This window comes from Euleptes europaea, chromosome 17 (genome assembly GCF_029931775.1).
Source record: "Euleptes europaea isolate rEulEur1 chromosome 17, rEulEur1.hap1, whole genome shotgun sequence".
NCBI classification, from domain to species: Eukaryota; Metazoa; Chordata; class Lepidosauria; order Squamata; family Sphaerodactylidae; genus Euleptes; species Euleptes europaea.
In genome coordinates, this window is record NC_079328.1 from 20510236 (window position 1) to 20527168 (window position 16933).

At 44.7% G+C, this 16933-nt stretch overlaps 1 protein-coding gene across 4 annotated transcripts in view; it reads right to left on the bottom strand.

Moving 5' to 3' along the window:
• The window catches only part of NTF3 (neurotrophin 3), a 104914-nt gene that overhangs the window by 26006 nt on the left and 61975 nt on the right, over nucleotides 1-16933 (bottom strand). For 2 of the 4 annotated variants that reach the window (XM_056862475.1, XM_056862476.1), the window contains exon 2: nucleotides 7704-7761. The exons of 1 other annotated variant lie outside the window; for it this stretch is intronic. Coding sequence is in view for 1 of the 3 variants with exons in the window: in XM_056862473.1 (XP_056718451.1) it covers nucleotides 6137-6160 (24 nt within the window). In the remaining 2 variants the exon portion in view is untranslated. Of the gene's footprint in view, nucleotides 1-6136; nucleotides 6191-7703; nucleotides 7762-16933 lie in introns of those variants that run through there. One more of the 4 variants, XM_056862473.1, reaches the window with a different exon arrangement.

The window sequence follows — 16933 nt, forward strand, 5'->3', positions numbered from 1 at the left end:
GGGCATGAGCCAGTGAATCGATAGCACCAGAAGAGCAAGGACAGGATACTGGACTTCCAACATTACATAGCCCTAAGCAACTAGACGGAGGCTGATTTTGCCTCTCCCTCAACCATGGCCACTGGAGCGAGTCTCAGTTGTAAATGCTGGGAGAACTGGATGAAACTGGACACAAGAGCTAGTGTAGTGTGGTGGTTAGAGTGCAGGGCTAGGATCTGGAAGACAGGCAGAGGTGGTTGCAGCTGCAACGTTGTCCAGTGTGACTTTGTGTTGGTACAACATGTGTTACACTAACTCAAAACGAACTCTAGGTGATTTTCTTTAGTCATGATACCTGTGCAGGCAGACACACTGCTCTTAAGGTTTGGGCAGTGGGAGGTTGTTTTCTCCCAATTACTATTTTTCTGCAAAGCCTATGGGTTTCTTCTGATTTGCAGAACATCCAATTGTAGGCATGGCTGTCCCCCACCAAAGACTCCCCCACCGAAGACTCCCCCACTGAAGATTCCCTTAGCTATCAGGTGCAAGATTCCACAATGGATGCAGCTGACTTCTATTAAAAGCATTGCAAGTTATGCAATAGGCTCCAGAGGGAAGTAAAATGGCTCCATAAAATCATAGAGCTGGAAGGGGCCATACAGCCCATCTAGTCCCACCCCTTGCTCAATGCAGGATCAGCCTAAAGTATCCCTGACAAGTGTTTTTCTAGCTGCTACTTGAAAACTGCCACTGAAGATTGGAGATTCCCTTGAGTCTCCATTGGGAGCTTACTTCTCAATACAGAATGCTATCCATAGATAAGGCCAGTTTTGCTACCATTCAGTTAACATTTGTCGAAGTCGGCCAAATCTGAGGATAGTTAAATCCAGTGATGGGAGCTGTGAATGAGCAAGACACATCTTTCTACAATCCTGAACAACACCCCAGGTTTGCATAAAAATCTGAAATCTAAAAAAAAATACATTGGGGATTTTAAAACCCCAAAATGATAAAAGGAGCACCCTGTAGCTTTAAGTAACAGATTCCCTCAAGAGACTGTTGCTAGGGAACCACAGTATTCCCAGCTTGGTTTCTGTGATACAATGCAGGGGGTGGGGCTTTCTAGGCCTATTTTGGTCTTTGAGGGAGGACTGATTGGGGCCATGCCTGAGTAGGGTTGCCACTCCAAATTGGGAAATTCCTGGAGATTTTGTGGTAGAGTCTGAGGAGGGCAGGGTTTGGGGAAGGGAGAGACCTCAGCAGGGTATAATGCCATAGAGTCTGCCTTTCAAAGCAGTCATTTTCTCCAGGGAGACAGATCTCTGTCATCTGCAGTTCAGTTGTAATTCTGGGAGATCTCTAGGTCCCACTTGGAGGCTGCCAACCCTTATTTGGGTGTCCTTGCTTTCTAAGGCTAGGTGGGTGGTAGCTAGGGTTACCAGCCTCCAGGTACTAGCTGGAGATCTCCTGCTATTACAACTGATCTCCAGCTGATCAGTTCACCATCTCCATCAGTTCATCTGGAGACAATGGCCGCTTTGGCAGTTGGACTCGATGGCATTGAAGTCCCTCCCCTCCCCAAACCATGCCCTCCTCGGGCTCTGCCCCAAAAACCTCCCGCTGGTGGCAAAGAGGGACCTGGCAACCCTAGCGACAACCTGAGAAGGGGCCTTCCCAGTCGTGGCACCAAAACTATAGAATTCCCTCTCCATGTGGATTTGTCTGCCTCCTCAAACATTGCCTTCTACCAGCAGGTGAGGCCTGCCTTGAACCATGAGGAAAGGTGGGGCATAAATGTTTTAATAACTTAAATAACTTAATAGTAAACAGGAGTTTTTTGTATTGTTCGATGTATCCTCGCTGACTTTCACTAACTCATGATCACGTGTTTCATGAAGTTCGCTGCCCGGTGGACCCTGTTGGGTGGAAAGGCGATTTTAAAATGTTTTCTATAAAATAAAGAATTGTTTTTTTCCACACGTTTCTTTAACAAAAATTAAGTAGAGGAACAGATTTTTCCCAAACAACGTCACAGTCATAAATAACTGTGTTAAGAACTAAAGATGTTGCAAACCGTAGTACCAAAATATTCAAAGACGAAGAAATTTAGGCTCAAACTTTGGAAACCGCTCAACCGTACCAGTTTCTCAAATAGAGACAATTTATGTTAAAGGCAGCTCTCGCTCTCACTGAGCTTGTACAAATGGAGGCTGTACAGCTTCATAATGCGGATGAGGGTCTCCCACGATAGAGCATTCCTCCATGCAAATAAATACCTGCACATAAAAAACCTCATCAAGCGAGGGGCCAGAGGCATGTGGGAACAAGCTTCTGCATGCGAAACCCTGGCTAGATGAGGAACAGTTGTGTGCATTTTTGCAAAATTTGATTAAAAGCTTTGGACACTAGCAGCCTATCGTAAAATTCCACTTGCGCACACGATTTTCTCAGTAGTCCACCCATTTATTTATAAGCTAAAGTATCAGTGTTTGGGCCGCAGCTGGATGCTGTCTTGCTCAATTTGAGCAAACAAACAATGCCTGGGATGATTAAACTGTTTACTCATAAGTAGTACCACTGGCCTTTGGCTTTGCTTGACTTGCAGCCAATGGCGCTTTCATAACCAGTCCGCAGAGTAACGCAGCTGAATGCTTGAAATACTTACCCTCCCTGTGGAAAATTAATTTTTTAATAATAAAAAAAACCTTAATGTCTTTGCTGTTATGTGGAGAGTTGAGCAAGTCTACAGAGACTAACCCCGTATCCATCCATGCTTTTAAAAAATTATTAGAATCTGTTTCTGGATTAGCCAGCTATAGGTGCAAAAGAATATTGCATGAGTCTCCTTACCCAAGACTACTTCATGTTAAAGAGGAAAAAAATAGACCTACTATTCTTCCACATATATCAATTACGATGTCTTTTCTGCAATGTTTTACATTTATATGTCCATAATTGTTATTACGTTTACATGCCTCTCTCTCTGTCCTACAGCTGGAAAGGGTGTCACAGGCCATCTGGTCCAACCCCATGCAGGAAATCCAAAGCTTGAACGTTCTTGACCGATGGCTGTCCAGCCTCCAGCCAGGGAGAGCCCTTGGGGAGGTCTTCAAGCAGAAGATGGACAGCTGTCTCTTAGGAGTGTTCCAGCTTTGGGTTTATTTATTGACTGATTAAATTTTTAGCCTGCTCTCTGTCCTGACCAAGGCCAGGCTCAGATTGGCTCACAGCCGTTAAAATACAGCACATAACACATAAAATCCAATAAAATTCAGATTAAAAAAAAAAAACCTCCAACATAAGATTGAAATTTATCAATAACCAATTTGCACCTATTATTTGCACACCGGTCCATAACAAGCCAGGGGACAGCAATCAAGACACACCCCCTTGAGTTCAATAAGATGGAATAGAAAGGACCGGGGCAGCGGCGAGGGAGGCCAGCTATGATAACACACCGTTGCTGCCCTCAACCGTAGGCCTGGTGGAACATCTTGGACTTACAAGTATGTCAAATCCCACAGGGCCCTAGTCTCGCTATAGAGAACAAGAAGAAGAAAAAGAAGAGGAAGAAGAGGAAGAGGAAAAAGAAGAGTTGGCTTTTATATGCTGACTTTCTCTACCCCTTAAGGAAGAATCAAACCAGCTTACAAACACCTTCCCTTCCCCTCCCCACAACAGACATCCTGTGAGGTAGGTGAGGCTGAGAATGTGACTAGCCCAAGGTCACCCAGCTGGCTTCATGTGTAGGAGTGGGAAAACAAATCCAGTTCACCAGGCTCACGTGGAGGAGTGGGGAATCAAACCCGGGTTTCCAGATCAGAGTCCACTGCTCCAAACCACCACTCTTAACCACTACACCACCCTGGCTCTATGATGTCAAGGAATAGGTCATAAATCCTGACTCCAAGCTGATCTGTGCCACCATGACGATGTCTTCTGCACACCCACGTTCTACTCAACTGTGTTCCTGTCAGAGATGCCTTCAGTGAGTCTCTAGAAAAGTGAATCGTGAGGCAAGAGGGCAGAAATTCTTCAGAGCTGCAGGGCAGGGAGGAAGCCTGCTACTGAAACGCCGGGTGTGAACATCTGTCTCCTTGACTCTTGCCAGGTCTATGAAGCAAGAGAGAATTGCTCCTGCCCCTGCCGTCAGGCAACATCATGATACAACAACAACAACAAAAAGGTGGGCTCCCATTTACACAACAGCATTCTTCCTGACATCACAAAATATTCGACAATGCAGGCAGTCAACTGATTAACGCCCCAGGCCTGCTTTCTTGCGCTTGAATAACCAGTCGAGTGTGTCTCCCAGATGTTTGTGTCCCTGGAAGAATTTGAACCAGGAGCCAGGGGAGGGGCTGCGGCATGTGCCTCGACATGCAGAAGGTCCCAAGTTCAATGCCTGACACCTCCAATTAAAAAGATCAGGCAGTAGGTGATGTGAAAGACCTCAGCCTGAGATTCTGGAGAGCCACTGCCAGTCAGAGTAGACAATAGTGACCTTGATGGACCAATAGTCTGAATCAGAAGACAGATTCATATGTTCATATGTTCAGCCACTCTGACCCCATACTGTACTAGTGAAATGTGGCCTAAGAAATGTCCATACATATCACCACCCGTTTTTTTTTTGTGTGTGTTTTTGCATCAAAATTCTCTTAAGGAACCTGCAGGGAGAACTTGCTCCTTTCTCCAGTTCTCTTGGTCTTTGAGAAGAGAGACCAAGCTTGGCTTGTGAGCAGACCATCAGCTGTGGCAAGTCAAGGCCACCTCCTGGCAGCCTGGCAAAGAAACTTTATAACCTTTTTAATTGGCAAGGGTTGTAGGAGCACAATTGTTCTCCCCAGCCCCATCTGCCAAAGTGATATCAGCCTCAAAGTCAAAAGTATTTATTACGGTCCATGACCAGCAAATACAGCAAAAATACAAAAAATGGGAACAATTAAAACTAATAATGGTACACATCAACCGTGAATACAGATAAACATAGTGTGTTTAACATATTAACACTCCATACTGAATACTAAAAATAAAATCACCCCAAGAACTTAAAATCTGTACCACTCTTTAATTTAAGAACACTTCTTTGTTTTTGTTTTTTAGGTTATAGACCTGGGCACAAAACCTGGCAACCCCTTCGTGTTGTTTGATGGTTTTTATCCGACAGGAGATATCCTATTTTGATTTTATTAGATCTCCCTGGGAATCTTTCCAACAATGGCCCAATAGTTTCACTGCGGATATCAGCCTACATCCTCTCACCAAGGATGCCTGCTTGTTTCCCTGCTGGAACAAGTGGCTCAAATAACAAACTTTATTCATACAAGCTAAAGAAAGGGTTAAAACGCTGCAAAACTTGATTTAATATTCCACAGAAGCAGTTATTGATATTCCATTTGCAAATTATACATGGTCTATATATCATATGGAAACAGAATTAAATAAAACAAGAGATTGGAAAGACTGGGTGTTTTTTTTTTGTGTGTTTTTTTGTAGTAAGAGACTACAAATTCGACTGGTATTTTTCCTGGAGGCTTTTATGACCTGCAGCCATCAATCAGGTCACACCCAACAGATGACTGTTAAAGAGGAAAGGAAAACGTCTCCCAGTTCCTCTTGAAAGCTGTGGTTTGAATCTACCAAACAGGTGTAGGGGCTGGTTCCCCTTTGCCTTTAACTGCCTGGGAAGATTACAGCCACGATTCTCTGAAAACTCTCTCAGTCCACCACCTTTAAATTCTTTCCTTCAATGTGTGAGTCTGAATGTATGTAATACTCTTGTTCAGCCCACTTTCTGGCCGCATCGCAAGGGGCCTTTTACCACTCAAACGGGGAGTTTGAGTGGTAAACGGCCCCTTGCGATGCGGTGCTTCCGGGTGTAAACTGGAAGTGATGTGATCGCGTTGGCGCGCGCACACGATCATCCCTCACCACCACCCAAAAAAACCTCCCGCCAGAGCAGAGGAGGGACCTGGTAAGTCTAAGCCCAACCTACAGCGTGAGGTAACAAAAGCAGCAAGGCCCAATCAGCTAAGACTAAGGATAGAGAGAGGTGGCAAACCAAATGCAGTTGAGAGAAGGCGCCCTCGGCCACGACACCAACCTGCTTTTCAAACAGCAAGGATGGATCCATGAGCACCCCGAAGCTCTTCACCTGCTCTGCAAATGCCAGCTCCATTCCATCCAAGACAAGAGGATCCAAGACATCTGAATCAGGGAATGGGAAACAAATACATCTCCATCTGCCTGCTCTGGAGGTCTCACTATATTTCAGAGTAAATGTGAAAACCTGCCGGAAAGCAGCAGGTCTGAGCTGGCTCCAGGAATGTGACTGCTGTGCATTGGAACATTTGGAATTTTTTAAGGTTCACTATCATTCTTCAGTCTCCTTGGATAGGGGGGTGGGGGATGGAACAGATCCTTTTCCAAGCATGGGAAGGTGTAGTCAAGATTCTTGAACTCCACAAGAAAAACGAGCACACATTGTAGGGATGTCACCAGCGTCTAGCAGGAGGACTCCATAGAATCATAGTGTTGGAAGGGATCACCAGTGTCATCTAGTCCAACCCCCTGCACAATGCAGGATATTCACAACTACCTTCTCCCCACACACCTCCAGTGACCCCCTACTCCATGTCCAGAAGATGGCCAAGATGCTCTCTCATGATCTGCCTAAGGTCATAGAATTAGCTTGCTAACAGATGGCCATCTAGCATCTGCTTAAAAACCTCCAGGGAAGGAGAGCTTACCACCTCCCAAGGAAGCCTGTTCCATTGAGGAACCTCTCTGTTAGAAAATTCTTCCTAATGTGTAGACGGAAACTCTTTTGATTTAATGTCAACCTGTTGGTTCTGGTCCGACCTTCTGGTCAGTGGGGATTGGAAGGATCAACCCCTGCCAATCCTTCCTGGTCCCCACTGCTGCTTGAATGAGCTGCAGGGAGAAACAGGGAACAGAAAATGGCACTGCATTATGCCTTGATATCCTTTCCAGCCAATAAATCAGATGCACCTCCCCTCCCCCCGGATCTCTACAGTCAAACCATAGAGATCCATGGGCTTCCTAGAGCATCACTGGGATGTAATAACATCACTTCAGGTTTTTAGGCCAGAAATGATGCCAAGGTGTTTTGGTGATGCCATTTCTACCCTTCCTCCCTGCTGGAGCCTCCTGCCTCGGGACTTATCCCCTAGCAAAACATTTATTTGAGCACAACTAGCCGGGCCTTTAAGAGAAAGATAGCTATGATCCTCCTGTTCCTCAGCTATGATCCTTCTGTTCCTCAGCTTTAACAATCTGGGCCCAGGTCCCATTTCAGACTGAACCGCATCATTTCTAAAGAAGCTATAGAATGATTCCTATCAAACGCAAGCCTAAAATCATTCATGATTTACCAAGTACCTTAAGCAACAAATGAATCCTGTTTTTATGTCCCTGGGCTCATTTTAATGGCTTGTTTCTTTCTTTCTTTTTAACTATTCATAATTTATTATTTTAATTGTAAGCTGCCTCAAACAGGGCTCTGGAGATGTGGCAAAAACAATCTTAATAAATAAATAAATGCATAATCTTTACTTCCGACTTCCTCTACAAACTTGGGAACCTCACATTTGCATCAGTGTTGTACAGAGAAGTATAAAAGCTAACATCAGAGAGCCACAGAAGCCAAATAAAATGGAGCCTTGTATGTATTATCGTTTTCAAAGATCACAGTTTCTTACCCTATCTCAAGCTTCCGTGGTGTTCACAAAGGCAAAGCTCTTGTTTAACGCCACCTGGCTGGAAGAAAAGCTCAACTGGTGAATAGGAATTGGTCATATCCTGGCCAAATTGCACAAATGCTATTACATAGGGGGGAAACCCCCAAAACTGTGTTAACTACATAATTTTGTGGCATTGAAATATGCCCCCCGATGTCCTCAAAGCCTCCCTTTAGCTATGACATCTTGGCTACAAACAATGAGTGCTAATCCTGAAGAATCAAGAGGGAGGGGCTGTGGCAGAGCATCTGCTTGGCATGCAGAAGGTCCCAGGTTCAATCCCCGGCATCTCCAGTTAAAGGGACTAGGCAAGTAGGTGATGTGACTACTAGACCTCTACCTGAGACCCTGGTGAGCCGCTGCGGGCTGAGTAGACAATACTGACTTTGATGGACCAAGGGGTCTGATTCAGTATAAGGCAGCTTGTGTTCATGTGTTCATTGACTGCTCCAGCTGTCGGGATAGTCTGATACCACTGGCACCGTGGGAACAGTGAACAGCGGGATGGAAATCAGGTCTTCTGGGCTCTACCACCTTATGACATGGGCCGTGTGATCTGCTGCAGAACAGAGGGCATGGAGGATCTGGAGCCTGTGCAACACAACAGCACCTCCTGGGCTGTAATCTCCACTTCACCCTCAGGCATCACCTGATTGGATTTCAGCACATGACACCTGGGACCAATCAGGATACCTCAAGCACTATAAAGCCCTGGTTTGCAACCCATCTCTTCAGTCTGCTGCAAAGAGATTGAGCTTAAGAGAGCCCTTCTCTGACCTTAAGGTAAAGGTAGTCCCCTGTGCAAGCACCAGGTCATTACTGACCCATGGGGTGACGTCACATCCCGACGTTTCCTAGGCAGACTTTGTTTACGGGGTGGTTTGCCAGTGCCTTCCTCAGTCATCTTCCCGTTACCCCCAGCATGCTGGGTACTCATTTTACCAACTTCGGAAGGATGGAAGGCTGAGTCAACCTCGAGCCGGCTACCTGAAACCGACTTCCGCTGGGATCAAACTCAGGTCGTGAGCAGAGCTTTTGACTGCAGTACTGCAGCTTACCACTCTGTGCCATGGGGCTCCTGAGTCTGCCGCAAAGAGATTGAGTTTAAGAGAGCCCTTCCCTGATCTTGCCTGCGACTTAATTTCCTGCCTCTGACCCTCAGATTGTCAGCTGACTACTCACAAAACAAAACCAACTCTTGCTTTGACCTGGTCCCTTGCATCCCCAGGCTGAGCCCTAGCATCCTGACAAAGAGGTTGTGAACCTTGTCTGGCCAATCTGAATGAGAACCAAGAGACCTGGAAAACAGGCAGTATGAATTTGGTCAGAGGGAAAGAACTGTGTGGAATCCCATAAGGCAAATCCTGCCACACCAAAATACCTAGTACCACTTTCTGGTATCTTCCTTGCAGGTAGTAAAGGAATCAACATAATGCAGTGCCTTCAATTCACCTCCAGTTGTGGCTGTTCCTGAAAAAAACTTAGCTTGGATTATTCTAACCCTCTCTGCATGGGACTGGCTTTGAAGATGCTTCTGGGAACTTCAGCTGGTTCAAAATACAATGGGTGTGAACATTAAATACATGCCGCTGGAATGTGCATATGGTTTGTTTTCAGAGACCAGTTACAACATGCTGGTTTTGACCTTGATGGTCTTAAATGGCTGGGGTTCAAAATACCTGAGGGACAGCTTCTACCCATATGAACTGAGATGATCTTTGGGAGGGGACTGCTGTGGGAATCCTACTCTTTTCAATATTAATTTGATGGAGACTTGTGAAAAGTCTTTCTTGGCATCCATCCTTAAATTATGGAATTCCCCCCTTCTGGAGTTGTGTTGCACTTGACCATCTCTACTGAATATCTACAGAGCCAGCGCGATGTAGTGGTTAAGAGCGGTGAACTCTAATCTGCAGAACTCAGCTCGATTCCCCATTCCTCCACATGAAGTCTGCTGGGTGATCTTGGGCTAGTCACAGTTCTCTCAGAACTCTCTCAGCCCACCCAGAGGCAGGCAATGACAAACCACCTCTGAATGTCTCTTGCCTTGAAAACCCTACAGAGTTACCATAAGTCAGCTGGTACTTGATGGCACGCACACACACACACACCTTCTAGAAAATTTTGAAGATACCCCCCCAGGGGAAACTTTGAAGATTTTATGCCTTTGTTTTTATTTGGATTTGATTCCTTGGCTTTAAAAAAAGTGTTTCTTCCCTGTTAAATGTTGCATTGTATGTAATTGTTAGATGACTAGGTGACAAAAAGGCAGGATATAAGTATTTAAAATATATAAATCAGAAGAATATCACATTTGATGGAACTGAAAGCCATTGAAAGTCCAAGTGAAGCAACTACAACTTACTCCCACATTGTAACTCATCCACCAGGACAACCCGATCAACAACAATCCTAAAGCCAGAGTGATCAGGATTTTGCTAATCAGTTCTATCAAGAATTCCCTAGAGCTGTGCTCCCACTATGTGGCCCAGAAAGACAGGCTGGAGACTGGCCAATAATTATTCAGGTCCAGAAGATCCAAGGATGGTTTCCAAGAGGTCTCACAATTGCCTCCTTTTAGAGGAGAGGAAGGAAAATCTCCTTCTCATATGGTCAGCTCTGCTAAACTAGTTTGAGCACATGTGAAGCTGGCTGGAGAATTCCAAGGACATTGTCCACTTCATAAGGAAAGTCAACTGAAATTCATCTGAGGAACTACAACCAACAGAGGTAGGGTTGCCAACCTCCAGGTACTAGCTGTTGCTCTCCTGCTATTACAACTGATTACCAGCCGATAGAGATCAGTTCACCTGGAGAAAATAGCTGCTTTGGCAGTTGGACTCTATGGCATTGAAGTCCCTGCCCTCCCCAAACCCCACCCTCCTCAGGCTCAGCCCCAAAAATCTCCAGGTATCTCTCAACCCAAAAGATGGCCCTAAAAATCTCCCACCGGTGGCAAAGAGGTACCTGACAACCCTAAACAGAAGTCACAGACAACTCCTGCATAGGATCTAAAGCTAATGTGGAATGCAGGTTGGAGCAACTTTATTCACAACATGCCTAGCCAGAAAAGGTCACAATGAGCCACCCTAAGTTCAGTTTGTTCAGGCTTGTGGTCACATTGAAATAGGCCTCTTACCCTACAGAATAACTTCACTGGACCACTCTGACGTCATAAGAACATAAGAAAAGCCCTGCTGGATCAGACCAAGGCCCATCAAGTCCAGCAGTCCGTTCACACAGAGGCCAACCAGTTGCCTCTAGGAAGCCCCCAAACAAGACAACTGCAGCAACACCATCCTGCCTGCGTTCCACAGCACCTAATATATTCAGCATGCTCCTCTGATCCTGGAGAGAATACGTATGCATCATGACTAGTATCCATTTTAACTAGTAGCCATGAATACCCCTCTCCTCCATGAACATGTCCACTCCCCTCTTCAAGCCATCCTGTAGTACTGGATATTTTTTTGGCCATGATTTGTTCTGTGAGAGACAAAGGTGCATCTATTTACACAGGAACAGAAGTATTGTCAAAATGGCCACCACCTCTCTTCAAAAAGTTACGTCTGTCTTCACCCTGAGTTGCACACTCCTACATGACATCCCAGTGATTATCGTTTAAATTATATTTCCTTTAAACAAATCGCACTGTATGGGGGAAAAAAGTAACTGCCAGGACATGGTTTTCAGGTGCCCTTCCTTTTATCCTGTATTTATTTGAGTGGAAAAAAGTGTCAGGCAACGAGAAGTCTCATGAGAGGTGGATTTTCTTTTTAAGACCCAGACACGCTGGCTGTTACATGTACAAAAAGCAGAGCTCTAAACAAATGCCGTTCAGCAAAGCCCCCCTCCTCCTTTAAATTACAGCTCAGTAACAGAACTCAGAGCTGGCCAGCCTATAGCCCTACATTCAGTTCCACTCCAGCCAAACCATTCATCCAACCCTTATAAAACACCACCATTAATCACAACCCTTATAAAATTAAGTTCCAGGAGTTGCTAAATACATAATCCAGATATAAGCTGTAGAGATTTTTGCCCTGTAAACACTCCGATCTCTAATGCTTTGTTTCCACAGCACACCTCAACTTCACCAGCTACCAGAAGCCCTAGGATACCTGGATTTCCAACAGCCTCAACTGCATCGCCCATAGTTCTTTTGCATGTAGGGTTGCCAGGTCCCTCTTGGCCACTGGCGGGAGGTTTTGGGGGTGGAACCTGAGGAGGGCGTGGTTTGGGGAGGGGAGGGACGTCAATGCCATAGAGTCCAATTGCCAAAGCAGCCATTTTCTCCAGGTGAACTGATCTCTGTCGGCTGGTGATCAGTTGTAATAGCAGGAGATCTCCAGCCACCACCTGGAGGTTGGCAACCCTATTTGCATGTGAGGTACTGGGCAAGGGATAACTGGACAACCGTTGTGGAAGGAATTATTTCTATAAAATCTAAGCCTTAAATCATCCATGATTTGCCAAGTATCTTAGCAAGAATGGAACGGAGCTTTATTGAGAAAATGGCCGGAGCTCTGCCACGATCCATGTGGTGCCAAGTATGCGCTGACATACTGACAGCAATGGTTCACATACTGCCAATTTCAGCAGAGACTTCAATCAATGCCAGCTGGGAAAGCTAGCAGTTCAGAAGGCAGCTGTGGGCAAAAGCCATCCCCAAATGTCAACAGACAGTCTTGGCTTACCCTTACAAAAGATCTGACATTTATCCAAAAGTAACAATGGAGCAAAAGGTTACACCCCTTAGCAGTCCTCAATTGTACTTGTAGGGAAATTTGAAATTGACTTCAACCCCAAATGATGGCTGCTCTAGAATACGTAACACAAATAATAGATGTGCAGCCATACTTCTGGTGAAGTCTGGATTCTCTTTCCAGACCCTTTGGATTCACAGTGTGCTATGCCTTAACAGATCTTTGACCAGGACAGATGGGCTTTGTGCAAGGTTGCCAACCTACAGGTACTGATGACTAAATGGAAGCTACGCAAGCAATACATACATACATGTAACAATAAATAAATGGTATCTCAAACCACAATTGTGTTGTGTATTTTTTTATCAAAAACCCAAAATAGGGTTCATTATTTATATTTATATGCTCTTCAAGAATCGTCAGTTATGATTCTTGAAGAGCATATAAATATCATCATCATCATTACCTTTATTAGGCATTTACATCAGCATACAATAAACAGAGTTGCGAAAATGGTTAAAAAAAGGGGGTTACCGCACTTTGTATTCCCAGCGATGTATTAAGAGTTTGAAAATGTTATAAAAAACACCGCTTTAAAAGGGTTTTTGGATACCATGGCTTATAAATGGTTGGAAGACGTCTTCACAACTAAAGGGGCCAAACAAAGTGTGATCAGTATTTTTTATAACGTTTTCAAACTCTTAATACATCGGTGGGAATACAAGTGCGGTAACCCCCCAGGTTACATTAAAATGACATTACTTAGAAATATGAACAAACTGCTCGGGAATCCTTTGTGCAGACAGGAGAAAACTAGCTACTTGTTGGGGGACAGAGTGGTTTCTATCAGATAAAAGGTACATCACCAACTGCTGATCTGAGAGACTCTGATCACTGGGCAGTAGGGCATATAAATATAAATACATAGTGTACCCTATTTTGGTTTTTGATTAAAACACACACACAACACAATTGTGGTTTGAGATAGCATTTATTTATTGCAACATGTATGTATATATTGCTTGCATAGCTTCCATTTAGTCATCAGTGCTATTTTTTTGTTCATTCACAACTGCATTTTGGCATGAGCTTGGTGATTTATTAACCTTTGGGTACGAGCTGGAGATCTCCCGCTATTACAACTGATCTCCAGCCAATAGAGATCAGTTCACCTGGAGAAAATGGGCGCTTTGGCAATTGGGTTCTATGGCATTGAAGTCCCTCAGTCAAATTTAAGCCTTAAATCTTTAAGCCTTGGGTTGCCAACTTGGGGCTGGGAAATTCCTAAAGATTTGGTGGCGGAGCCTGGAGAAGGCAGGATCTGGGGAGGGGAGGGACCTCAGCAGAGTGTAATGTGGGGCTGCCAGCCTCTAGGTAGTGGTTTGAGATCTCCCAGAATTACAAATGATCTCCAGGCAACAGAGATCAGTTCCCCTGGACGAAATGGCAGCTTTGGAGGGAAGACTGTATGGAATCCTATTCCTGCTGAGCTCCCTCCTCTGCCCAAATTGTGCCCTCCCCAGGCTCTGTCCCCAAACCTTCAGCCACAGTGAGCAACTCTTGTATAATGCCACAGCATCCACCATCGAAAGAAGACGTTTCCTCCCGGGGAAATGATCTCTGTAGTCTAGAGATCAGCAGTAATTCTGGGAGATCTCCAGGCCCTGCCTGGAAATGGGCAACCCTACTACAGCCCTCCAAAACCAGCTATTGGGAAAACAAGAGGCCAGAGGACCAAGGCTAGCGAGGTCAAAACAAGCAAAGGCAAGTTAAAAAGTTATGCAGTAATAGGGTTGCCAATCTCCAGGTGGTGGCAGGAGATTTCCTGCTATTACAACTGATCTCCAGCCAATAGAGAACAGTTCACCTGGAGAAAATAGCCCCTTTGGCAACTGGACTATATGGCATTGAAGTCCCTCCCCTCCCCAAACTCCGCCCTCCTTAGGCTCTGCCTCAAAAACCTCCCACTGGTGGCGAAGAGGGACCTAGCAACCCTACGAGGTAAGCATTCTTAAATTTGGGATGAAGGCCAAAAGCCTCCCAGAAAAGGCAGTTTTTTAGGAGAGGGTTGAAAGAAAAGCAGCAGGTTGCATGATCAAATACATGTTCAAGGGAGAGGGGAATTCGAGGCATAGGAACAGCAAACAAGCATGGCAGCCATTTAATAGAGAAGTCTTTATGGAGGAACACGTCTGCAGGTAAAATACACACTCATAATAGTTTTCGCAACAGCTGCCTACATTAACTTCTGCTCTAATGCATTCTCCTGGCTGCTTATCATGGATCGTAAACTCCTTGGAGGCAGTGACCTGTCTTTGATCATCATACTGATGTTAGGAGATGGCCATCCCTATGAAAGACTGCTTCCAGGAACACGTTTCGGATGCAGGGTAAACAGGGATGAAAACAACAGAATTCATTATGTCCTGGAGCAGAGAAGCCTCCTGGAGTTGCTAGGGGCAGGGGAAAGAGGATGGTCAATACCGGGGAAGCTTGTCTCTTTAAAGAAACACTGCCGCATCAGCTGATTTGCTGTAGTTCAGCATGCCTTGGAGGAAGGGAAGGCTCAATCTTGGCCACTGACTGGTTGGTTCTCTACCTCCCATGGGGAGAATAATTCCCAAGAGCGCACAGGGATGGTCAGAGGTAGGGGCTGCCAACCTCCAGGTGGTGACAATAAATGACACCTCTGTGTATAAAATGTAGTTACGCAAAGTCTAACACAAGAGACACTGTCCTTCAGTGTTACTCCTCTGAAGATGCCTGCCACAGCTGCTGGCGAAACGTCAGGAAAGAAAATACCAAGACCACGGTCACACAGCCCGGATAACCTACAAGAACCAACTAACACAGAAAGGCTACACAATCCATATAGCTGCACAAAGAAACATGTATTGACAACTATTACAAAACATCTGCATCAAATTGCAGAGCCATGATCGTAGTGTGCTACAGCCATGACACAAAACTTCAATGTCAGTATGGTTCACTCTAGGCACACAAATGCATAGTCTATATTAATCTTCTTTTTCTTATTCGCAGGTACAAATTACAGGTAAGTAGGCTAATGTCAAAATAGGAAGATCAAGAGTTGAAGAGGAAGGCAAGATTGCTATATGCAACTAAATGGAAATCGACGGATACTCCAGAGAAAAAAGACTGGATATTAAAAATGCTGGAACTGGTGGAGATGGCGAAATTAACTGCAACGATAAACCAAAAAGACAATGAACAATTTTTGGGAGAATGGGAGGATTGGAGGAATTATTGTGAACAAGAATTACATTTTGGGAAAATGGAAAGTTACTCTTTAACTTGATCCGCAAGGTACTACTTTTGTAATTGGGTGAGAAACTAGAATAGATATTTTATGGAAGAGTTAATGGTAAATTAGGTATTTAGAATTACATAAGGATCAAAACTACAAACGATAGAACATAATACTTTATTTTGAAGTAGACGGAGGTGGTGGGGAAGTCAGTACATATATTAATAAATTTATATTTAGAACAACTAATGGAGATTTTTTATGTTTAAGATTTACACTTTCAATGGTTGTTAAATTGTTGTTGAATTTATACTTTAAAAATCAATAAAACATTATTTTAAAAAAAGAGTTGAAGAGGAAGATGGCCATTTCAAATTTCTTCGTCAGTTCCACTTCATAGACCCAATGTCAAGTTTCATATTTCATCAAACACTCCTTTCCTTACAGCTTTTCCAAAGTTCCCTGCAGGGATACCATTTTTCAGCCAGGTGGTGGCTGGAGATCTCCCGCTATTACAACTGCTCTCCAGGTGACAGGATCAATTCCCCTGGGGAAAACGGCCGCTTTGGCCACTGGACTCTATGGCGTTGAAGTCCCTCCCCTGTCCGAAACCCGCCCTCCTCAGGCGCCACCCCTAAATTTTCCAGGTAATTCCCAACAAGGAGCTGGCGATCCTAGTCAGGGGATTTTCTCCCATTTTCTCCAGGGGAACTGATCTCTATCAGCTGGAGATCAGTTGTAATAGCAGGAGATCTCCAGCTAGTGCCTGGAGGTTGGCAACCCTATTCTGAGGTCACTGTGATGGCAGTTGCAGGCAATGTCAGGAAGCAGGTCACTGGGAGGGAGGGCAGGGCAGACCCTGAAGGCTCCCCCAGGGTTCATAAAGCCTGTTGAGAAAAGGTGTAATTAAGAAAGTTTGACACTGACTGGAATTTACCGTAAACTGGAAGTTACACTAGATTTGTTAAGTGAGCAACTGCTCTGCTCAGCAGACAATTAAATCACTTACAAATCTTATAAGTCCGTCATAAATAAATAAATAAAGGCCCAGTCTTTGGTGTTCATTCAAGCAGTGAAGCTAATGGCTGCTGACTGGATTTGCAGCATCTTTGCACATGCACAGTTTTGCAAAAACCGGATGCAAACATGCTGGGCAGGAGCTGGCAGCTGATCGGCACAAACCGAATAGACCGTTTAATCGGCTTACATCTGACCGA